At 37.3% G+C, this 24,420-nt stretch overlaps 2 protein-coding genes across 3 annotated transcripts in view; one reads left to right on the forward strand and one right to left on the reverse strand.

The window, feature by feature from the left end:
* Positions 1-115: 115 nt before the first annotated feature.
* On the forward strand, positions 116-10,528 carry LOC137386063 (cytochrome b-245 heavy chain-like). 2 transcript variants are annotated; one of them, XM_068072731.1, is made up of 7 exons: positions 116-1,240; positions 2,161-2,338; positions 2,939-3,069; positions 4,675-4,838; positions 6,738-6,892; positions 9,518-9,726; positions 9,868-10,528. In XM_068072731.1, exons 1-6 carry the CDS (start codon positions 326-328, stop codon positions 9,712-9,714), a joined length of 1,740 nt encoding a protein of 579 aa, XP_067928832.1. In that variant the 5' UTR covers positions 116-325; the 3' UTR covers positions 9,715-9,726; positions 9,868-10,528. The 2 variants fall into 2 exon arrangements, with proteins under 2 accessions (XP_067928832.1, XP_067928831.1); XM_068072730.1 differs by having other exon boundaries at positions 9,518-10,528.
* A 180-nt stretch (positions 10,529-10,708) lies between these two features.
* LOC137393945 (cytospin-A-like) overlaps positions 10,709-24,420 on the reverse strand; it is a 63,668-nt gene continuing 49,956 nt past the window's right edge. The window contains exons 13-20 of the mRNA XM_068080661.1: positions 23,015-23,238; positions 21,763-21,943; positions 19,566-19,710; positions 18,395-18,791; positions 12,212-12,328; positions 11,919-12,039; positions 11,335-11,394; positions 10,709-11,176 (exon numbers count right to left, since the gene is read on the reverse strand). Of these exons, the coding sequence (XP_067936762.1) occupies positions 11,084-11,176; positions 11,335-11,394; positions 11,919-12,039; positions 12,212-12,328; positions 18,395-18,791; positions 19,566-19,710; positions 21,763-21,943; positions 23,015-23,238 (1,338 nt within the window). The 3' untranslated portion in view covers positions 10,709-11,083. The remainder of the gene's footprint in view (positions 11,177-11,334; positions 11,395-11,918; positions 12,040-12,211; positions 12,329-18,394; positions 18,792-19,565; positions 19,711-21,762; positions 21,944-23,014; positions 23,239-24,420) is intronic.

The raw sequence follows: 24,420 nt of genomic DNA on the forward strand, positions 1-24,420 counted from the left end.
TCGTCATTTGAATAGCTGGTGGTAATTGGCTGTAATCATCCTTTGTTATGGATGACATGTATAACGCTGTGTCTAACCCTCTTATTCAATCATGCATCATTCTTCGTCTTTGTAGAGTGTGTCCTACATTCCTTTAAATCCATTCGACTGCTAGGAACGGCCGAGGCCTGCTGTGACTGCTAGGAACAGACGAGGTCTGCTGTGACTGCTAGGAACAGACGAGGTTTGCTGCGGCTGCTAGGAACAAACGAGGTCTGCTGCGACTGCTAGGAACAGACGAGGTCTGCTGTGACTGCTAGGAAAAGACGAGGTCTTCTGCAGTACAATGGGAGTTCTCAGAAATGAGGTGCCTAAGTGGACTGCTATCTTCATATGGGCTGGCATACAAATTGGCATATTCGTCTACTATTTCTACTACTACTACACTGATGCGCGGTTTGAGTACACGAGACGCATCCTCAGACTAGGGCTGGTCTTTGCTAGAGCTCCTTCCAACTGCCTCAACTTCAACTGCATGCTCATCCTCCTTCCCGTCTGCAGAAACCTCCTCTCACTCACCCGCCGGTATCTCTGCAAGTGTGGCCTGCGATCCGTCAGGCGTTTATTGGATGAAAACATTGAGTTTCACAAGCTGTCAGCATATGCCATCTGCTTCTGGACTGCCGTACATACAATAGCCCACTGTTACAATGCCGAGTTCTATGTAACCGCTCAAACGGCTGTCGATCCTCAAAGTACATCCTCTGCGGTGACGGTTCAAGAACTCAGCGCTCTAGGAACGGGAGTCTGCCCTATAGCTCAAAACGCCACTGACTGGGTGAATCCAGTCTGTGTCAAAGATGGTTTCACAGTCTGGGAGGCTATTAAGATATTCCCAGCTCTCTCAGGAATTATACTGACTCTCGCTTTAATCGTTATAGTTCTGTCGGCCACGGAATTCCTAAGAAGATCTTACTTTGAAATTTTTTGGTTCACTCACCACCTCTTCGTCGTTTTCTTCGCATTTTTAGTTGTGCATGGTTTCCGTGGTGTCGTCAGAATTCAAGATGCGAAACATAATACAACATATTGCAGTAAAACAGACATTCAACAGTGGGGACAGATACCTGAATGCCCGCTGCCTGAATTCTCATCGAATGTTCCATCTACATGGATGTGGGTTATTGTGCCTATGGTTCTTTATGCCATCGAAAGGCTTATCCGGGTTATTAGAAGCTTCCAGAAAGTTGTAATAACCAAGGTATGTTAAACCCTGTCGTTTCTCTTATTTTGACACACAAATGAATATAAAAACCATAAAAACGTATTTCTTTTACTTCACATTCCGTTTTGTTTTACTTGGCCTTTTTGAAGATTGACTACTTCAGTATAATAGCAATAACAACCATGATTGAAAAACGTGAGCGGAGGTGCTAAAATATATTAGTGTTGCCGATTACCTGTTTTAGTCATGGATAGCAGTAATAATGACCCGATATTTATGTATTATTTCATTAATATTTGGATGGCGGAATCGCAGTACTGAAAAAATCATTAGAAATCTAGCATATTCTGTTAGCCTTAGAACCATGTTGAGGCTAGAGCTTATATAGCTATATAGCTTAGATAGCAGATTATCGGTATAGCAGATTATCGGTATTGCAGATTATCGGTATAACAGATTATCGGTATAGCAGATTATCGGTATAGCAGATTATCGGTATAGCAGATTATCGGTATAGCAGATTATCGGTATAGCAGATTATCGGTATTGTAGAATTGCTATATCGAATTGTCTAGTGACTTGGAAATTGTGAGCTTTAGTTAAAGCTTGGAAATAGCTTCTCGTTTGCATCTAAAGATTGCCTTGTAGAATATGTGGGATGTACTCCTAATGACAAATACCAGCTGTACAAGCGACTGATTGGCTGATATATCAATTGAAAAGCGCCTGATTGACTGATCTATATATTTCGCTCGCCATTTGATTGTTATGAGACTTTCAACAGTTCATGTATTTCCTGTTTAACAGGATGACCGTATGACAATCTGCTGTTAACCAGCAAAACAGTCTACTAACTGGCAACCTTAAAGAACAACTTCCCACTGTTGCTGTATAACCACTAGCTTTGTAAAGAGTGTGAGTGCACAACTTCTACCATCTCTTCTTGTTTTCGACAGGTTGTGAAGCACCCGTCAAGAGTCATAGAACTGCAGATGAAAAAAAAAGGATTTAATATGGAAGCAGGGCAATATGTGTTTATAAAATGTTCAGCATTATCACGAACTGAGTGGCACCCATTTACACTTACATCATCACCAGAGGAAGACTATTTCAGTGTGCATGTGAGACTTGCTGGTGAGATATGATTCATTATATATTCATAACGATGTCTACAGTTGCCACACTTGCTATAGTTATAATGTTGTCTACAGTAGTGACACTTACTACAGTTATAATGCGGTTTACAGTAATGACACTTGCTATAGTTATAACGATGTCTACAGTTGCGACACTTGCTATAGTTATAATGCTGTTTACAGTAGGGACACTTGCTATAGTTATAACGATATTTACAGTTGCGACACTTACTATAGTTATAATGCTGTCTACAGTAGTGACACTTGCTATAGTTATAACGATGTCTACAGTTGCGACACTTGCTATAGTTATAACGATGTCTACAGTAGTGACACTTGCTATAGTTATAACGATGTCTACAGTTGCGACACTTGCTATAGTTATAACGATGTCTACAGTAGTGACACTTGCTATAGTTATAACGATGTCTACAGTTGCCACACTTACTATAGTTATAATGCTGTCTACAGTAGTGACACTTGCTATAGTTATAACGATGTCTACAGTTGCGACACTTGCTATAGTTATAACGATGTCTACAGTTGCGACACTTGCTATAGTCATGATGCTGATTGTAGTAATGACGGCTGTTTGCAGGTGACTGGACAGAAGCACTCGCTAAAGCCGTCAAGGCGGATGAGACGGAGTTTCAGGAGTCATGGTCTTTACCAACTCTAGCGGTGGACGGACCATTTGGCACGGCTAGTGAGGATTGGGACAAGTACGAGGTGAACAGACTCACCTTCTTTCTTTTTTGTTTTTTTAATTCTCTTGTTTGTTACAACAGAATTTTTACAAGGATTACATTAGCTTACTAATTTACACGTAGATTATATTAATTTAATAAAACCTCTATAATGGTTTACATAGCGCTGTGACACTGTTACAGTAGATGTGCGTGGTAAGAGGATTATAGTGACAGCTTCTTTGCATACATAATCAGGCAGCAACGTCTCTCGTAGTAGTAAACAACTTCAGCTGTGCAGCCGCTATAACTGTATTTCTCCATCTCTTTGCCTTCTTCCCTCAAGATGCAGTCACCTGCATCAGTCTTATTGACAAGAGTTCACTCTCTTTCTCCTTTTTGACTTTTTTTTATAATATTTGGTCTTCTTGCTTCTATATTTTCATCAGATAAACATTAAAATCTCATAAGATTTTGACACGCTCTTTCTCTCTTTCTCTAAAAAATTCTCAATGTTGATAACAAGTATCAGAATTAGCTAGGTCAAAGAACATCTCTACCAATACAGACATGCCTGCCCATGTACTTCTATAAAGTCACCCGCTGCACTTTGTACTCACTTGTAACACAGAGATCTTTCTTTGGCCGCACATTTTATGAAGAGCAGATTCTTTTGAAGGTTTAATTCTTGTTTTACAGTAGTGTTTGTTCCTGAGCTCTTACGGGAAGACGTTCAACCTGATCTTTTAAACCAGCTTCTCTCAACTGCAATTCTGGTTGATAGTTTTACTCTGCCTACCTTCTCTTCTCTCATGTACTCGCTGTTCCGTAACTCTCACTAGCGCTGCTTGAGTTATTCACGTAGTGTGTCACTGTCAGCCTTATCCTAATGTCTTTATACTTGATGTGTTCTCAAATACTCTGCTTGTGCATCTCCTTGTATCAATGATGCTCATTAGGCCCCTATCACTTCTTTTTATGAACCAAGAGAAGGATTTATGGCTGCTTTTGGACATGAGGTATCCGTGAACACGAAACACTTTTGCTATTTTTCTATCCAGATCCTTGAGTCATAGTTGAACCAGGTTTCTTGTTCTACTTCCAGATCTGTATTGATATTTGAACAATGAGTCCACCTAGGTCACATCTGTATTGATATTTGAACAATGAGTCCTCCTATATCACATCTGTATTGATATTTGAACAATGAGTCCACCTATATCACGTCTGTTCCTATGTTCAAATTTACTCATTTCACTTTATCCTTCTCATGTCTGTCTGTCTGTTTGTTTAGTGGTGTCCGCATCAAGCATTCTTGGATATTTGTAGGTACGCCTGAACCTCATCAATATCTCTTAGTATGAGTTTTTTTCTTTGCTGTTTGCCTCTGGTTAAATCAGTTAGAACACACATGTCTATTACAGATTGCCTACACTTTTCATCACTCAACAGACAATCTATCATTATCATAATTACAGTATTATTATTATTATTTTATGCTCTCATTGAATACTGTTGCATTCTAATAGGGTTTGCCATCTATAAAATGCATTTTAAGGTGATTTACTTGGAGGGTTCGAATTATGTATAATGCATGAGCTGTAGAAAGGTACTCTAGATTTTTAATAAGATACACTGCTACATACAGGTAGACGTACTGATAGGAGCAGGAATAGGGGTCACACCATTCGCCTCTATACTTAAGCACATGTGGTACACATACATACAGAACAGAGAAAATGGCGAGGGAAACTGCAAGCTCAAGAAGGTCTATTTCTACTGGATCTGTCCTGATACAAACGCATTTGAATGGTGCGAACACATCTTATTATTTATAGTTGAATAGTTTGAGGCCTGTTATTTATTTTTTATTATTATTGTATTTTATTTTTCATGAACACGTGTAGCTAGTAGTGACTAGTAAATACATGTAGCTAGTAGTCAGTAGTAAACACATGTAGCTAGTAGTCAGTAGTAAACACATGTAGCTAGTAGTCAGTAGTAAATACGTGTAGCTAGTAGTCAGTAGTAAATACATGTAGCTAGTAGTGAGCAGTAAACACATGTAGCTAGTAGTGAGTAGTAAATACATGTAGCTAGTAGTCAGTAGTAAACACATGTAGCTCGTAGTCAGTAGTAAATACATGTAGCTAGTAGTCAGTAGTAAACACATGTAGCTAGTAGTCAGTAGTAAACACATGTAGCTAGTAGTCAGTAGTGAACACATGTAGCTAGTAGTCAGTAGTAAATATATGTAGCTAGTAGTCAGTAGTAAATACATGTAGCTAGTAGTCAGTAGTGAACACATGTAGCTAGTAGTCAGTAGTAAATATATGTAGCTAGTAGTCAGTAGTAAATACATGTAGCTAGTAGTCAGTAGTAAATACATGTAGCTAGTAGTCAGTAGTAAACACATGTAGCTCGTAGTCAGCAGTAAATACATGTAGCTAGTAGTCAGTAGTAAATACATGTAGCTAGTAGGCAGTAGTAAACACATGTAGCTAGTAGTCAGTAGTAAACACATGTAGCTAGTAGTCAGTAGTAAACACATGTAGCTAGTAGTCAGTAGTAAATACATGTAGCTAGTAGTGAGTAGTAAATACATGTAGCTAGTAGTCAGTAGTAAACACATGTAGCTTGTAGTCAGTAGTAAATAAATGTAGCTAGTAGTCAGTAGTAAACACATGTAGCTAGTAGTCAGTAGTAAACACATGTAGCTAGTAGTGAGTAGTAAATACATGTAGCTAGTAGTCAGTAGTAAACCACATGTAGCTCGTAGTCAGTAGTAAATACATATAGCTAGTAGTCAGTAGTAAATACATGTAGCTAGTAGTCAGTAGTAAATACATGTAGCTAGTAGTCAGTAGTAAACACATGTAGCTAGTAGTCAGTAGTAAACACATGTAGCTAGTAGTCAGTAGTAAACACATGTAGCTAGTAGTCAGTAGTAAATACATGTAGCTAGTAGTCAGTAGTAAACACATGTAGCTAGTAGTGAGTAGTGAATACATGTAGCTAGTAGTCAGTAGTAAACACATGTAGCTAGTAGTCAGTAGTAAATACATGTAGCTAGTAGTCAGTAGTAAACACATGTAGCTAGTAGTCAGTAGTAAATAAATGTAGCTAGTAGTCAGTAGTAAATACATGTAGCTAGTAGTCAGTAGTAAATAAATGTAGCTAGTTGTCAGTAATAAACACATGTAGCTAGTAGTCAGTAGTAAACACGTGTAGCTAGTAGTCAGTAGTAAACACGTGTAGCTAGTAGTCAGTAGTAAATACATGTAGCTAGTAGTCAGTAGTAAACACATGTAGCTTGTAGTCAGTAGTAAATAAATGTAGCTAGTAGTCAGTAGTAAACACATGTAGCTAGTAGTCAGTAGTAAACACATGTAGCTAGTAGTCAGTAGTAAATAAATGTAGCTAGTAGTCAGTAGTAAATAAATGTAGCTAGTAGTCAGTAGTAAATACATGTAGCTAGTAGTCAGTAGTAAACACATGTAGCTAGTAGTCAGTAGTAAATACATGTAGCTAGTAGTCAGTAGTAAACACATGTAGCTAGTAGTCAGTAGTAAATAAATGTAGCTAGTAGTCAGTAGTAAACACATGTAGCTTGTAGTCAGTAGTAAACACATGTAGCTAGTAGTCAGTAGTAAACACATGGGTTGAACCAACAAATAACATGTCCTATTTCTAAACAACATTCCTTTTTAGGTTTTCGGATCTACTCCACCACTTGGAAACGCAGATGGAAGAAAATAATTGTCCAGACTTTCTTTCTCATAACATCTACCTCACTCGTGGTTGGGACACCAACTTTGCAAGGAATATCGCTTTGCATGAAGAGGAGGAGGTCGATGCAGTCACAGGTAAGAAGTGTTGCCAAAATTTATAACTAAAGGGGTAATATCACACCTCAAGTCTATCTCATTCCGTTACATTTTAAACCTCGGCTTCTCGAGGTTATATTAAAATATATTGCTACTTTGTCTACAGGGCATCTGAGGTGCCAAGATATTGCCGATACACTAACATCACAAAAAGCTTGTCCAGTCAAAATACTTTCGTTCATAACTTGCAACAATCTATTAGAGTTGGGTGATCATTCACGTTATCTCCCCATAAGTGTTGTGTCTGAACAGCACTCAGTAGGATACAGAATTTATTTTAATACTACTATGTTACTTCTGGTCACTCAGATAGACTACCAGTAACACTGGTACTTTGACAGTGATTAGAGTCCTTAACCTGTCAGATAGACTATTAGTAACACTGATACTGATACTTTCAGTAAGCTATCAGATAGGTTTTCAGATTTTCTGCTCTCAGAATTCTCTGAGTTGCCCTTTATTATACTATTAGCAATTTGTTTCCTTTTTCGGGCAAATCAGCCCTCCGGAACACCAAAGGAATGATTACGCATCTAAGTATGAATAATTAGACGCGCAGGCTGCTGTTGTGATGATAGAGCAGTTTTGATGGATGTATGACTCACAAATAATGTCATCCTTCTATATCTGCTTATGTCATTGTTACAGCGCCTCACAGTCAGCATTCACTGTGTCTCACCGCACTGTACATCAAAACATACACACAAAACTAAACCAATAGCTTCATATCTAAAAGCCTTCACGTTCACCACCTGCTGTTTTATAGTGTGAAAGCAATTTACAATGCACTCAGCTTATCAGGTTTTCAATATATCACTTAAAGTTTGAGCAAGTATTCTGATGGGGCATGAAGTAATGTTCAACCTTTTAAATTTCTCAAAGTATTACAGTTCTCTACAAATTAAACAGCTGGTAAAATTACACTAAAATGTAAAAATAATACACTATATACGATTAGATTGAAATATATCTGGTGTAAGAAGAGCAAGTTGCACGGCATGTTTTATAACTCTCTCTACTAGCGAACCGCATTGCTGTGTCTAAACTTCCATTCATGTCACGTGTCTCTTTGCAAAAATAAAACTTTTTTTTCTTTTATTATTCTATTAACTTAGTTTGCACATATAATTTTGGTTTCTCTATTTTGCTTTTGAGGTACTTTTCTGCAATACATTTGCTTTAATGTTGTATATAATTTTACTGCTGGTTATTGAACTCTAGAATGATTTGAGCAATGTACGATCTATTCCTGCACTCATATAATATCGTTCTAATATATGACGATTTCAACATACAAAGTTTAACTATACTTTGTGTTTTATCCTTTTTCATACCGCATGACTTTTCTGCCTAGACATTTAATAACAAACCTTTTGACACAATTACTGCTGTCAGTACTGAAATTGGCTACCAAGGAAGTGTTGAGACGGTCGAGGGTTGAAATTTCCTGTTCTCTTTGGCTAATGTTCCAATGGCATGTTCCTCTACATTATCATCAAATCTGCTGATAAAAAGCAAAATAGTGGAAATAATTAGTGAAACCAATCATGTTGAATTTTTGAGCAGTTATTTTTATTTAAAAAGCGTCTCTTGCTGTTATTCTTTCTTTTGGTCTGATGTTCTGTTGGAACATGGTAAAGGCTGGAGTCAATATGCAGATAGTACTTCCTTCAGTTTGCTGGTCGGCTATCTGTCAATATGCAGATAGTACTTCCTTCAGTTTGCTGGTCGGCTATCTGCATTAGAGGCATTGAATCAGCCATTGCTAAACTAGTGCAAGGTTAGCCTTGTACAAAAATGTACATAGACTATGTCCAATTTGTTAGAAGACATTGAGGGTGGATGTTACACGCAATGATATAGGTAATGCTCTCCCGAGAACACTGTGCGAGGTGATGAGAGACTTTTGGTTAGTCTCAAAGTAGGCCAAGGAAATTATTTTGCTATTAAATGATTGACTGTGCTATTCACTGAGAAGAAAAGATCAATTGTGATGATGGCGACACAACTTGATGTACTTTTTGCTTATAAATGTGTACTCATCTGCAGCCAGTTCAATGGGTCGAGATCTAAAAGCTTTCAATTTAGAGCAAAGCAGTCACTCAGTCTGGTATTAAACAGTGTTCAACTAGTGGAACTGTCGTATAGCCTTAGCTCAACTGGTAGAATAGTCTAAATAGCTTTGGCTCAACTGGTAGAACAGTCGGTCTAGCCTTAGCTCAGCTGGTAGAACAGTCGGTCTAGCCTTAGCTCAGCTGGTAGAACAGTCTAAATAGCTTTGGCTCAACTGGTAGAACAGCTTGTGTAGCCTTGGTTCATCTAGTAAAGCATTTTGTATGACCTTTACTTAGTTGTTAAACAGTCGGTGTAGCCTTAGCTCAACTATTTTACCAGCTGTGCATCCTTAGATCAGCTGATAGAACAAACTGTGAAGGTTTAACTAGCGGATAGTCTGATCACACACTTCTTCTCACCAGCAAACCTTAGGTTTCCTGTTACTATCATGCTCTCTAATATAACACTAAGGATTAGCTGTCTCACAGAGTGTGTAATATCTGTTCAAATATATTACTTCATTCTCATAACGTTGGCTTTTTTAATTAGGTTTGCAACAGAAGACACACTATGGCAGACCAAATTGGGACCAGATATTTGAAAGGCTGTCCGCAGATCATGCAAAGACACGAATTGGAGTATTTTTCTGTGGGCCTGTCGTGCTTTCAGATACGCTGCATGGAAAATGTAACAAGCACAGCTCAGGAGAAGGTGCTAATTTCGTGTACAACAAAGAGAACTTCTGAAAATGCCTCCAAGTTAGTATTTTTGTTATTCATTTAAAGTGCGGATAAAAACTTGAAGTTACTTTATTTAAATGATTTATTTCCGCTAAAAGATTTTAGTGGATGGATGTAATATTTTGCAATGCAAATCAATTACTTTATCCATTGTTACAGAAATTGTCTTCCAGTTTTATGGAGTTGCCTTACCTTTTAACAATGGTAGAACGATCACAAAATTTCAATCCATTCGTAACCTACAACTTACATCGACGATTCGCAGATGATAAAGAGATTGGTTCGCATGTAATGAATCCTATTGCTTACATCTTTTTAAATTTGTATTTTCAAAGTGACATAAAAATGTAAGAGTTTAAAACGGTGCAGAGACTAGTTATCCAATATGTTCAATATTTGGTGACGATTATATAGGTAATTAGCATTCAATTACAGCCATCTACTACGCCGTAACTTTAGTGACCCGCGTTAGGGTGAAAATTGCAAAAACTCACAATTGTGTCATATTACCGTTGCCTGTTTTTTATGTAAAGTGTGATATACGACTCTATGATGGCAATTTTACGGGTTTAAATTAAAAACGATTAGCTCAAATTTTGCTCAGATTTATTGGCTATTTATATTTTCATAATCATTTGTGGTTGATCAGTTGCAAAGATAACATTAACATTGTAATTAAAATTTTTTAAATCTGTAGCAGTTTTATTGCTTCTGTGAATTCACTGAGAGAAGGATGAGATTGTCACAGCTTTATCCTCTACCTTTTATCAATGATATTATAATATTGAAAGCACTTTGCTTTTTATTGCTTAACCTACTAGATCTATCATGACTACTAGATCTATCTACCTAACTATCATGTCTTACCATAACTTTTATAATACTGTTACTGTTTGATCCAAGCACTTTTGATATACTGTTCTGACGTCGGCCTACTAACAAGACATTCATTCATTCTTTTCCTGCATAATATTTACATCCCATAACATTTCTATACTGATGAATTTTTATACGATTTATTCCAAATATAGAGTGGAACGATCAAACTAAAATCTCTTGTTAAGGTCTGAATTGTTGACTAGATGAAAAAGCTTTGAGAAATATACAAATAGCATAACAGAAACCTGCATTCAGACTATTGTTCAGCTTGTTTGGCGAAACAAATGAGCAGGTGTAAATATACACAATAAATATCTGTAAATAGGAAGATGGCAGCAAAATTTGGCGAACAATGAAATGGAGTTTAAAAAGTCATTAATGCCTGTTATCAACCAGAGACAACCAGAGAGCGGTTTGAGTGTAGAGGTTGATGGAAGAGAGGAATGCTCAAGCGGAGTGAAGATTGTCAGCGCCGGGGCATGAGGAAACGTGTCACTCAATCTGCTTCAAAGTGCTCATATATGCTAGTCACGTATGACATGACAGTCTGCCAGTCTGGTCTCTCTATAGATACCATCTCATCAACATCCTACAACCGTCAAAGCTTTCTCAAACACTCTCAGGCTAAAACCAACATGGTCATCTTACATAAGCGGGTAAACTTGATGCAGAATCTTTATAGGGTGACGAGTTATTGTTCAGCGGTTAAAAGTTGGTCAATGGAGCGCATGAGCCTAACAAACTCACCAGTTCTGGGGAAATTCCTACAGACTCTGCTGCTTTGAAAGCTACGGTAAAATTCTTCCTCTACAAATAAATACATCACATGACAACATTGGCTTGCCCGTTTGAAACCATATTATCTGCCTAGTCCTTAGCTTCCTCCAAGCTATCTGCCAGGTCTTTATTCTTTGCTGTATACTAAATCCTTGTTAGTAACTATTTTGCTATAGAAAAAAAAAAAAGTTATTCAGCAGTAAGCTTTTGAACATAATGTTGCATTTAAAAAATTGATAATAGTTGTATTACCTCAATATTAACGGCACATACACCCCTGACATCCCCAATATTAGCAGCACCTACAGCCCTGACATTTCCAAATGATAATCCTTAAGAGGTTGGCACCGTCAGAATGTTTAAGTTTTTGCTACTAGCAACAGAGTTTGTTACTAGCAACAGAGTTTGTTACTAGCAACAGAGTTTGTTAAGCCTTTCAAATTGCCATACATGTACCTAGGTTAGCTAGCTTCTGTTGAACAAATGGCCATAAAATTAAAATAGTTGTTAAATATAGCCGAGACGAGTGTACATGTCAGAGATTACTTTAATACCTTGTCATGCATATTGATGAGCTCTTCGTAGTCTATGAGATCAGGAATGTAGTTGTGCAAAAGAGCGCAGAATGCTAGACCATCATTCCAGCTACTGCTAAAGTTTGTTATATCCACCTCCCTGCAATAAATAACATACAGATCCAACTTCCTACAATACATAACATATAGATCCACCTCCCTGCAATACATAGCATACAAATCTAACTTGCAATCGACAAACGTGTTTATAAAAGGTACTATGCTGGAATGAAGCAGCAGCCATCCTATCATACCGAGATAGACATACTAACCTATAGTCCCTTGACTTGTGCTGGCACCATTTGAGTAAAGCGTTGCGCTTTGAACCTCCCGTTTGTTTCACGAGTTTTGCCAGTGGGTCGTATGACTTCTCCACATGCTCTTGCTCGCTGTAAGTATTCACATCCGTGTATGTTAGTGTAAGTATTCACATCCGTCTATGTTAGTGTAAGTATTCACATCCGTCTATGTTAGTGTAAGTATTCACATCCGTCTATGTTAGTATAAGTATTCACATCCGTGTATGTTAGTATAAGTATTCACATCCGTGTATGTTAGTGTAAGTATTCCCATCCGTGTATGTTAGTGTAAGTGTTCACATCTGTGTATGTTAGTGTAAGTATTCCCATCCGTCTATGTTAGTGTATTTACATTTGTGTGTGTTAGTGTAAGTATGCACATCCGTGTATGTACACCAAGAGCCCCAGGCAATACGTATAACTCAATATCACCAGGGAGTCACATATTCATGTCAAGGTAGGGAACAGCCAGACTGAATTCATTTATTCTTATGATGAAAATGAAACAAGTTAAATTTTTTAGAAACGAATGAATTATTTTAAAACAGAAAGCTTGAACTAACAGGCAAAGAACACAAAAGTTTTGGGAAGCGGGTAAAGAAAATAGGGTTGATCTTATAATTCTGTAGTTTTAACTGAGACAATTGCGGATGTCCGCAGACAAAAGAGATTCACTCAAGTAGACAGTTCATAACAAGTCTCATAATTACACCTTGAAAGTGACATCAGCTACTGTTTGCTACAATTGCCTCCACCTGTCAAACAGTACCATATGATGAAGGCACTTCAGGTTTATAAAATGCTGCCATATAGTTCTGTTCAAAAAGGCGGACTCGGTAAACCTACGCTTGTTTTTGATTCAAAATTATCTCAAGACTACTGCCAGTATTGCAATAACATCCTTCACATGATTTATGGTTTAGGGCATAAAATATGTCAGGAGTGTGTTGAAACAGATGCACTAGAACACTGCGGTGAGTCTAACAGGATTATGATGAAAGCCATGCGTTAGAATACTACACTGAGACATGACCAGGAACTAGCACCCAGGAACTAGCACCGCTACTAGCTACTAGTTAGATGGTAACTTGTAATATCTGGTGATTAGATAAATAGAGCAACTAGAGGTTCTGAATATCATGAATGTCAAGGACTCTACAACATATTATCTTGCCCAAAGCGATGACAAGATACATCTGGCCAGTTTTCAGGGCACGATATCAGACATGATTCCCCAAATGCTAATGGAAAACATTCTGCAATCCACCTATGGGAGCAGTTGAGCAAGTAACTTTAAATGAGTTTACTTGAGTTTTACCTCAAAATGCCTTTAAAGATGTGTTGCGTCAAATTTGAGTTGATTTTAAAAAACCGTATGTTTTTTGTCTATCAGTTGATATGTTGTTTGTTGTGTTAGGCGATCTCATTGTCAAGATATTTGAAGGTTAAAATCGAAAAAAATTGATCGCGCTAAAAACGCTCAGGCCAAAAAACATGTCTAGACTTGCCCAAAATGATGTAACGCGTGATACATCCTGCCTCTATTTCTCGTATTCACGTCGGTTATTGCGATAAGTCTAGTCCTACACGGCTCTGTTGGCATATATTTTATTTTGTATTTGCTCGTGTTGGCTAAAATAAAAATTTAAATCCAGCTACAGATATATTATTATCAATGTCTCAAACGCCTCAAATAAGAGAAATTAAAAACTTGTCATATTAGCTTCCTCTAAATGCTGTGTAAACATTCTAGTACCGACTACCAATTCTACCGGTCTAGGGTAATTATGTCAATCAGTCAAAGTAGAATGAGGACTTTGTATCGGCACAGTTCCGTCGCTACCACACCGAAAACTAGTTACTAAGTAAAATAAGCAAGCTGCGTCTTTGAAAAGAATATGTGGCGAAACCAACTGCATCCCTAAAAGTCATGTACATTGTCTAATCAACGTTATTGAGTCATCATTGGTATCAATTGGTAGAAAAAAATTCCCTGGTCACATTTGATTAGTTGTTTCAAGTACTAAACAAATGGTCAAGCTATGCAAAAGCACCTGTCAATACAGCTCTGATTACACTTCATAAATATATCTATCAGACAAGATTTCAGCACAGGTGTCAACGAGGCTATGATGTATTCAATATTCTGCAAATCATGTTTTGCATCATCTTCAACAATATAATTTTATTATATGATTTTTGCAAGCAAAAAACTTTTCATATCGGCATAAAGCTTTTATTAAAAATATCCATAGCTCATACAATAGGACAAATTCATCTACTGCAGCAAACTCAAACAAAACATCATGGTTTATGCAGCACACATTCAAGTCTCTCTTCCCATTTATGGCAGTTTCCACATTGACAAAGCCGCTTCGCTGGTGGGATCACATAAACGTCCTGTAATCAGTAAAACAAATGCAATAAATATATGTCATTCATAGATATGTCATTCTAGCGTGTATCTACTGAAAGCTTTCAAATTGGGAGTTAGATGTTTAACCACATCTTTAAATGCGAGTGTAATTTTAAAAATAAATAAATGTTCGTCAAAAGCATAAGTACGCCAAGCCAACAATTCGAAGCTTTGGTTCTGCAAGTTAAAGATGTGCATTGATCAATCGATTTTCTTCACTTTCTACAAGTGAGAAATGAACATCTAAAGTCTAATCATAAATCTAATTTACTAGCAAAAACTGCCAAAAAAAATTCGAAGCAAATATAGCTAGGTGAAACGATAAAAAATTATAAAACGAAGATCGGTGATAGCAAAAAGTTATAATTTTATTAATTAGTAAATGTATTCATGAGTATTAAAATTATCACCTTTAGTACACATATTCATCAATCTAAGCAATTGTATTGCTAGATACTGGATTAAAAAGAAGCCGTCATTAACTCACTGTGCATTCGTATCTCGCACGCGCGCACAGGAAATTACATTATAGCCTGAAACAGGGAAAGATAATCTGAATGTAAACACAACAGTATATCTATAGGACTCAAAGTAAAAGATAAATTTACCTCCATTCTCCTATCTTCCTCTGTAGCATAACGCTGCTGACGCCTGTCAGCTCTAACTATAAGCTGTCTGTCCCAAACTTTAACCACCTGATGCTCAGAAAACTCAGAGTCACCTTCGCAGTAACTGGAAGCATTTTGACAATTCTGTTGTTCATCAATAAAACGTGTCGATCGAGTAATTTATTAAAGTAACAATGTTAATTAATTTAGTAAATATCGATGTCGATGCGATCTAATAATAGAGTATAATCCCTAACTTTGAGATCACAGACAACGCGTTTTACGAGTGATAACATTTATTACGACCTATATAAAAATTTCGTGCTGATGATTGGCTAATGAAGCGATCTTATATTTATCGCCCGTGGACTCTTTTCAGATGTATCACTCGTTACGTAACGAATGAAGCACCCGCTGGAATCTGAGCTTTTTAAAAGATGGCCTCATTCAAACGCATATATCTTTGGACAGGGTTAGTCTACAAAGACAAAAATGACATGAAATTGTAGCTGATGTTTTAGCCTTTTACTGGTCTTAATTTCATTAAATCAACCTTTATGACGCAACCACATCTTTAAATGTTAATTCTTACTGTATTGCTGTTAATGTATTGTCACAATAACGCTGTACAGCCATTTTATGACTTGATGACCAGCAATTCAGTCTTTCAACTATGATTACATAGAAAAAGCAAATCTCCCTCTTAATCTAAAAAGTGATGCAACACACAAATTTCCTTCCACACTTGGAGCAAGTAGTTTATCCCTTTCTACTTATTCCTCACTTGACATGCTTGACCTTTTTGTGGATAAACTTTAAGACTCATTGATTCAGTACATGTATACTACTATATATACAGTATATATACTACTATCAGGGCCGTATTGTTCTATGAGACAGCCTCTGCTGTGCAGAGGCAAAATTTCAGCACCCATAACGGCCAAACTGTGATTTTCTTGTTGTTTAGTGTTGACAATGTTTGGACGAAAAGTGCGAACGTATCGTGTAAAGCCCGTTTTCAGAATATTACTAGTGGTTGCAAACTTAGCGAATCCATTTCGACAACATTGTTTACTGCTGAGAATGGAACGGAAAACAGACGTTTCGGTTTTGTCCATTCTGGATTCACATATTTGATGATAATGTGCCAGACGCTGTTGAACTGACGAAGAGTTTTGATTTTGACGATTACCATAAATTCTGGACTTTCAAAACACTTACTTCTACTTAAGATCAATCAATATTTTGATAGTTATGGGAAGCCAATTACTTACGGGATCGTGTAGAATAATTCTTGGTTGGCTTTACTAGCCTTATTGCAGTTTTACGAAATATTTTGACGATAGTCACTTGACTGATTACAATTTGCAAATAATATTTGAAATGTTTTCTTTATTATTATATTTGTTATATCGACGCTGCGTGAAGCAGACGTGTTTAGAACCATCTTGAAACTTTAAAAAAAAAAGAAATTTGCCGCGAGCTTTGTTTTTACCGCTCATATATCGAGTATGCTTGCTAATTCTTCCACACTATCTTTACGTGAAAACATCAACTTCATTGCATGGAATTCAACTCAGGATTTTCTGAGGCTGCATACATGTAACAGCCGATTTAAACTTTTCATAATTTTGTGTTTTTCTTTTTTTAATATCTGCTTGACAAGCACTAGTCACGTATTATATGTCTATAATTTGTTTGTTTAGTGAGCTATATTATTATCTATATTTGCATGGAAATATTTTTTGTATAGTTTTTATTTTATGCTCACTCGTTGAACCTGTTTATCCACAAGTAAGGGCAGTACCATTAGCACCAAACCTGATCACCCAGGGCGTGAGAAGAATCTCTAACTTTGTGAAATTCAAAATCAACCATGTTCAAATTTAAATAATCTTCAGGAAAGAACTCTGACATCACGTTAAACTTTGAGTCACTCAGTGACTGGTGCTCTTGTTATAGATGTAGATAGCTCAAATTAGTTTCATTGTCCTACCATTATTTTTTCTCAGCAGAATCGCAAACCTTCTAATATTCAATTTTAAATAGTCTTTAGTCTTTTATTTATAGATTTGCTATTTAAAGTTATTTTATCAAATCTTAATCAATAATCATAATAGTTTGCTTTCTTACCCTTGGCACAAGTTTACATACCACATGACATGAATTCAATAATTCGTACGGAAGGTCAGCAATCATCGGACAGCAATCATCAAGATTGCTGTGTATCACCTTTCGTACGAATTATTGAATTCATGTCATGTGGTATGTAAACTTGTGCCAAGGGTAAGAAAGCAAAATATTATGATTATTGATTAAGATTTGATAATAAACTTTAAACAGCAAATCTATAAATAAAAGACTAAAGACTATTTAAAATTGAATATTAGAAGGTTTGCGATTCCAGAAGTTGCAATAATACAATTAAAACTGCTCTCATATAGGGTTTCTTGTGTGTGTTATGTAAAAATTTTTCGATATTCGGGAGTGCGTTGAACCCCTCTCGAACCCACCCCACTGGCCACTCGGGCCTATAGCCCTCACAAGTTGCCTATGGCGGCTACTGAAGATATTGGCAGAGGCATCCTAAAAATGAACAATACAGCCCTGACTACTATATATTGCATGTATACAAATATATATGCTGTATGCATATTATTATACATATGCATATATTGTTTTGCATATAAAAACTAGAAGAGTCCAAAGATTGGTCCAGAGCAGTCATATCACTCCTATCACCATAGTAACACGTGCATACAACCACAATAAACGAACAAGAAACATTCAATTGAGAAAAGGCCAGAAATGGGGTCAGGGTAGGATTAGGAGAAGGCTACAAATGGGGTCAAGGTAGGATTGGAAAATGCCAGAAATGGGGTCAGGATAGGAAAATGCCAGAAATGGGGCCAGGGTAGGATTGGGAAAAGGCCAGAAATGGGGTCAAGGTAAGACTGGACAATGCAAAAAATGGGGTCAGAGTAGGATTGGGAAAAGGCCAGAAATGGAGTCAGGATAGGATTGGAAAATGCCAGAAATGGGGTCAAGGTAGGATTGGGAAATACCAGAAATGAGGTCAGAGAAGGACTTGGAAGAGGTAAAAGTAGAAATTAATAAAAAAGCAGCACTCACTTGCGAATGGAAAGGAGAGAGCTAACACTGTTGTCGGATGATACAGGTCGGAGAGATTCAATAACTGGTGAGCTAGTTTTCTCGTACATGACTGTCCTTGTTCGTCCACCAGCATTCTTATCCTCTGTATCCTTTGGTTTTTTCAGAGCAGACCTCAGAGGTACAGAGTCATTATTATTGTTATGATTGCTAGTTCGGCGCTCAGGGCTGGCCCGAGTTGCGTCTATGTGATTGTTGAATGCGGAATTCGTGTTAGTAGGACTTCCCAAGCTGTCAGAACTTCCTCTCCTAGAGGAGCCAGTCGATGAGCCGAGTGAGCCTTGTCCTTCGATTGTCTTAATTAGTGACTTTACTGATACGATATTTTGATTGCCTCTCGTATCGCTCACCCTTCGACCTGTTGCAGGAAAGATGAGTAAACACCTCGTGTGGCACATTATGCTCATGAGGCTTACACCAGAGAGATTAGGAAGGAAAGCAAACAGCAATCATAATGTTGTACCGCTTATGTAAGTAGACAACAGAGAGCTATGACAGTAATAATGAGGCTAATGGTAGCGCACAAATTGGCATTACTGTGACTGCATACAGCTTTCCTCAACTATCACTTCTACCATGCCTCATTTATGTCGTTTAGAGAGAAGCGAATTCCACTACTGTGATGGCAGTAAATGTTTATATGCAGGTCTAACCTGCTTATTATTAATGGGCATTGAAATTAAATATTGAATATCAAATTTGACACACATAATAACTAAAAAGGGAGGAAAACTAAAGAGTTTCAAATGATATGCTCTTATAATGAACACGGCGATGCGGCCACATCGATGAGAAGTTGCTGCGTACACTCAAAGATTAACATTCATGGACGTATGTACATAGACGCATGTACATAAACAAACATACTCCAATGAGAGTACAAGTATGTGTATCTATGTACATGTAAAAATGAGGTAATCAGTACCTCAGCTACAGTAAGTAAAATGAGCTACATACCATCAATAAATTAGCAATGACAACCTTAGACAGTTGGTTGCTGAAGGATGCATGCAACCTTCCATAACCACCCTTCGCGGAGCGACATTCTGAGGCCAAATGAACTAAACATTACAACAATTACTATGAGAAGTTATCAGAGCCTTAACTTGAAGGGCAGGAATGTCTGTCATACCTTGTCTAAGTGCCACCAGCTCCCTGTCACTACCCAGCAAGTGCTTCTTTATTTCACCTGTCGGCAGGATTGTCAGTCCTTTCTGAGCTTTTAATCTCTCAAGTTCTGTTTGAAGGGAGTTGTTTTGTTTTTGGATATCGTCCATCTGAAAGTAGTACAGGTACAGTTTACTACTAGTCTGACTATATACAGGTATAGTTTACTACTAGTCTGACTATATACAGGTATAGTTTACTACTAGTCTGATTATATACAGGTATAGTTTACTACTAGTCTGATTATATACAGGTATAGTTTACTACTAGTCTGACTATATACAGGTATAGTTTACTACTAGTCTGATTATATACAGGTATAGTTTACTACTAGTCTGATTATATACAGATATAGTTTACTACTAGTCTGACTATATACAGGTATAGTTTACTACTAGTATGATTATATACAGGTATAGTTTACTACTAGTCTGATTATATACAGGTATAGTTTACTACTAGTCTGACTATATACAGGTATAGCTTACTACTAGTCTGACTATATACAGGTATAGTTTAGTACTAGTCTGATTATATACAGATATAGTTTACTACTAGTCTGACTATATACAGGTATAGTTTACTACTAGTCTGATTATATACAGATATAGTTTACTACTAGTCTGATTATATAAAGATATAGTTTACTACTAGTCTTATTATATACAGATATAGTTTACTACTAGTCTGATTATATACAGATATAGTTTACTACTAGTCTGATTATATACAGATATAGTTTACTACTACCCTAGGACACTTAAGTATTCGCGGCATCTAACTTTCGCGTTTTCGCGGTGTCATCCTCTCACGAAAGTTTCATGTGCGAAACTAAACTATCATAACAAACGAGCGAAAAAGCGAAACTAAATAGCTTTGTTCATTGATACTGTAGAATGGAATTTTATAACGACATTTATTTTAACGTTTTTAACGACCACTATAGCATCGTTAAAATATAAACCAACAAAATAATTTGACTCAAAATTTATTACGTTATTATTTTGCAATTAATTATGATTATTTTCCCATTAAGAATGATTTATAATGATAGGAATTTGATGTCAATGCACACGAATTAGTAGATTATCAGTAGATTATCGTTTGCTGGGGACATCAATCAATGCAGTGAGCACCGTGTGTTGAAAGAAAATAAGACACATGCACTGACACTTGCAGTACTACACAAGCAGCATGGCTCTGGAAAGGTTTGGATTCACCACTGACACCTCTTCAATAACTTGTAATTTTTTGAGATTTGTTTTGTTTTAAGTGATGTGACTGACAAGACGTTTTTAAATTAAAATAGGCAAAACATGACCGCAGTTAAAATGCTCAGAAAAAAAACATCTTTTTCTTTTGAGCGTTTTAACAAAGATCAATTTTGCGGATTTTATTTTAAGTTCATTCGGAGGCTTTTACGTTTTCGATGGGACATGGCCAAGCGGGTGTTTGATAAAACTTAATCTTCTGCAAACCTTTATAAGTCATTAACAAAAATATTTTGCCTCTGATGATAATAATGATGCCTAAGAACTACTAGAAGTTGAGGTTTGTCTCTATGGCTTGGAATGAAGTGATATTCCACAGCGATAAAAACCGCGTCCATGGCCGTTGGGCAAATAACTTTTCGAATAAATGATGTTGAGGTCGAGTTATCTGAAGGAATTTATCATTGCGTTGGAATTGACCAAACAAATCCGTTTGAGTTGACCTTGTGTTTGAGATGAAATGTTACATTTTATCCGAGGGTGAGTTATCCGAGTTGGACTGCACTTACCGTAAAAAATTCCCAAAAAGTTGGCGGCTCAGCCGGCCAGCTAGCTGCCCCAGTGAAAACGGGCCTGTTGATAGTCCAAGAAACAAATGGCAGCAAGCGATCAAATTGCATTATCGACCTTGCCCACACCATTCTACCTGCGGTTCACAATTACAACCTAGTCGCAAATTGAAATTTTTTTTTATCGGTGAACTGAACCTGAGGAATCTGATTATGTTTGTTCCACTGCATTTATTTTCACATCACTATATTTTCGCACTCATCAGAGCTGCGAAATTAAGTTGCTCCGAAATTTTAGTCTGCGAGCTACTCACGAAACTAAATACTAGCGAAATATAAGTGTCCTAGGGTAGTCCTACTATATATAGGTATAGTTTACAACCTTTCGGGTCATTTCTCGATTCTTTTCAATCAGCAACTCCTTCTCCTCAACTGCTTCTGCTTTGATTGCATTCGCTATGACAACAGCTGTCTGCAAATCACTCTGAAACTGCTTCCAATCACTTGCCTCCTCGTCATGCCTCTGCGACAGAGCCTTCATCTCTTTTTCAAATTCTATGTACCTGATTCATCAACAAGTGACGGTGTAAATCATCTAAGAGCAGGCACGCCACTAAGTCTATTCAACATTTTTGTTCAATTGGACAGAAATGAATCTACTAGCTTAACCGCAATACTGGTAGATGAATTGCAAAAGCAACTAATGAAAAAAACCAATTTTAAGTTTCTCGTGTTCAACGGGTCTTGCAATCTGACAGGAAACAAATTAGAGTGTCAACAAGAGCATTTTGAATCAACCAGTCTTTAGACAAATAACAGAAGAATTCTATATATTTCTCTTGATTTGTGTAAATCTCTTGCCAGCAAAAAGCCTAGCACCTCTTGACAAACCTCTTGACCAACCAGCAACATTCTCCTTTACTAACCACTACCAAACACTTGATATTAAATCAATCTGCAAATGCATTTCAAGAATGGTGGGGAATCCCAGGACAACTATTTCTACAGGCAACTGACTTGTGACAGCATAACTATTATTATAATAACCTAACCTTGTCTGAAATTCAGTAACTAAGCAATGGATTAAATTCATACTTCTCATTCCTGCAATGACAATCATATGCCTGATGTGTACCACCAAAACCCTTCACATGTTCTTGTCAAACACTTTTACATCAGCTAAACTATCTGAACTTTTTAAAATGTTTGTTGGTGTACAACAGAAGCAAACAGCAAGTTATTTTCCTGTCAGGCAAGGAAAATTTTTTTAGTCCGAAAACTAAACTAAAAATTAAACTGAACTCTACCCTAAATTAGATATGTTATAGGAGATGATCATGAGTGCAGTGTGCCAAGAATCCAATCAGTAATTATACAGTTTGTAATTATATCTTTGTCAGAAAGGTAGCAAAATATGACAGGTAGAAGTTTGGTAGGTACCTGTGTTAACAGGTAGAAGTCTGTTAAGTGCCTGTGTTAACAGGTAGAAGGTAGGTACCTGTATTAATAGGTGGAAGTACGTCTGTACCTGTGTTCAGCACCTTAGCAAGAGATAACAGGTAGAAGCATGGTAGGTATCCGAGTCAACAGGTAAGATAGGTACCTGTGTTTATAAATAGAAGTATGGTATGTACCTGTGTTTAGCACCTTTCAGTTCAGCTTGCAAATCGCTGACCGAAATCTTTGAATTTTTGTTTTCTTCCAAAAGTCTATTGTTCTCCTTGCGTTGGCTCTCGAGCTCCTTGTGCAGGTCTGACATCTCACTCTCTAGCTGACCCCTGTCTGCTGTCACCTTATCATACTTATATTCGAGGTCACTTAAACACGTCTTGTTGTTGTTTCTTGCCGACACGAGCTCCTGTAAAAAGGAAACAGTGAAAAAGCATCGAGCAAGACATGTGACAACTGCAAGGTAGTCCCTGGCTCACCATAAACATCATTCGAATAAAGTACCACTGCGAACTTCTATGGGCAGAGGTACAGTCATGACTATAGGTAGGGGTATAGTCAAGCCTCTATGGGTAGAGGTACAGTCATGAATATGGGTAGGGGTATAGTCAAGCCTCTATAGGTAGAGGTACAGTCAAACCTCTATGGGTAGAAGTACAGTCAAAACTATGGGTAGAGGTACAGTCAAACCTCTATGGGTAGAGGTACAGTCAAAACTATGGGTAGAGGTACAGTCAAACCTCTATGGGTAGAGGTACAGTCACACCTCTATGGGTAGAGGTATAGTCAAACCTCTATGGGTAAAGGGACAGTCAAACCTCTATGGGTAGAGAGGTGCAGTCAAACCTCTATGGGTAGAGAGGTACAGCCACACCTCTATGGGTGGAGGTACAGTCAAACCTCTATGGGTAGAGGTATTATAGTCAAACCTCTATGGGTAAAGGGACAGTCAAACCTCTATGGGTAGAGAGGTGCAGTCAAACCTCAATGGGTAGAGGTACAGTTAAACCTCTATGGGTAGAGGTACAGTCAAACCTCTATGGGTAGGGGGATAGTCAAACCTCTATGGGTAGGGGGACAGTCAAACCTCTATGGGTAGAGAGGTACAATCAAACCTCACAGTGTAGTGGTACCAGGTTTACCCTACATCTGTATTCATAGTTACAGCCAAATAGACATTTGGCTGTATCTCTATGAACAGAGGTACAGCCAAATGTCTATTTACAATGAACTTGACAAGTGGATTTTCCAACATTTAACGTAATCTTAAGCGAATATTTCCCCCTAGACGTGGAGAAATGTCCAACATAACACAGTTTTCTAAATGACTATAGAGGTTTAATACAAAAACTAAAAAGCAATCAAGTGAATTGAAAACTAAGGAAACTACATAAGCTGAGGTTGTCCAAACTTCCCCTCGGTTTAACTAGAGTAAGTTACGGTGAGTATCTCTATTGTAACCTCTATGCATTTAAGCCTACATTCCATTCCCGTGACCCCAGAATTAAGTAACAATAAAAACCTCCTTTTATTGATTACTTCATAAATAAATCGTTTACATATTGATTCAACATACAAAAATACACACGCA

The sequence above is a fragment of the Watersipora subatra genome, chromosome 1 (assembly GCF_963576615.1).
Source record: "Watersipora subatra chromosome 1, tzWatSuba1.1, whole genome shotgun sequence".
Lineage (NCBI taxonomy): Eukaryota > Metazoa > Bryozoa > Gymnolaemata > Cheilostomatida > Watersiporidae > Watersipora > Watersipora subatra.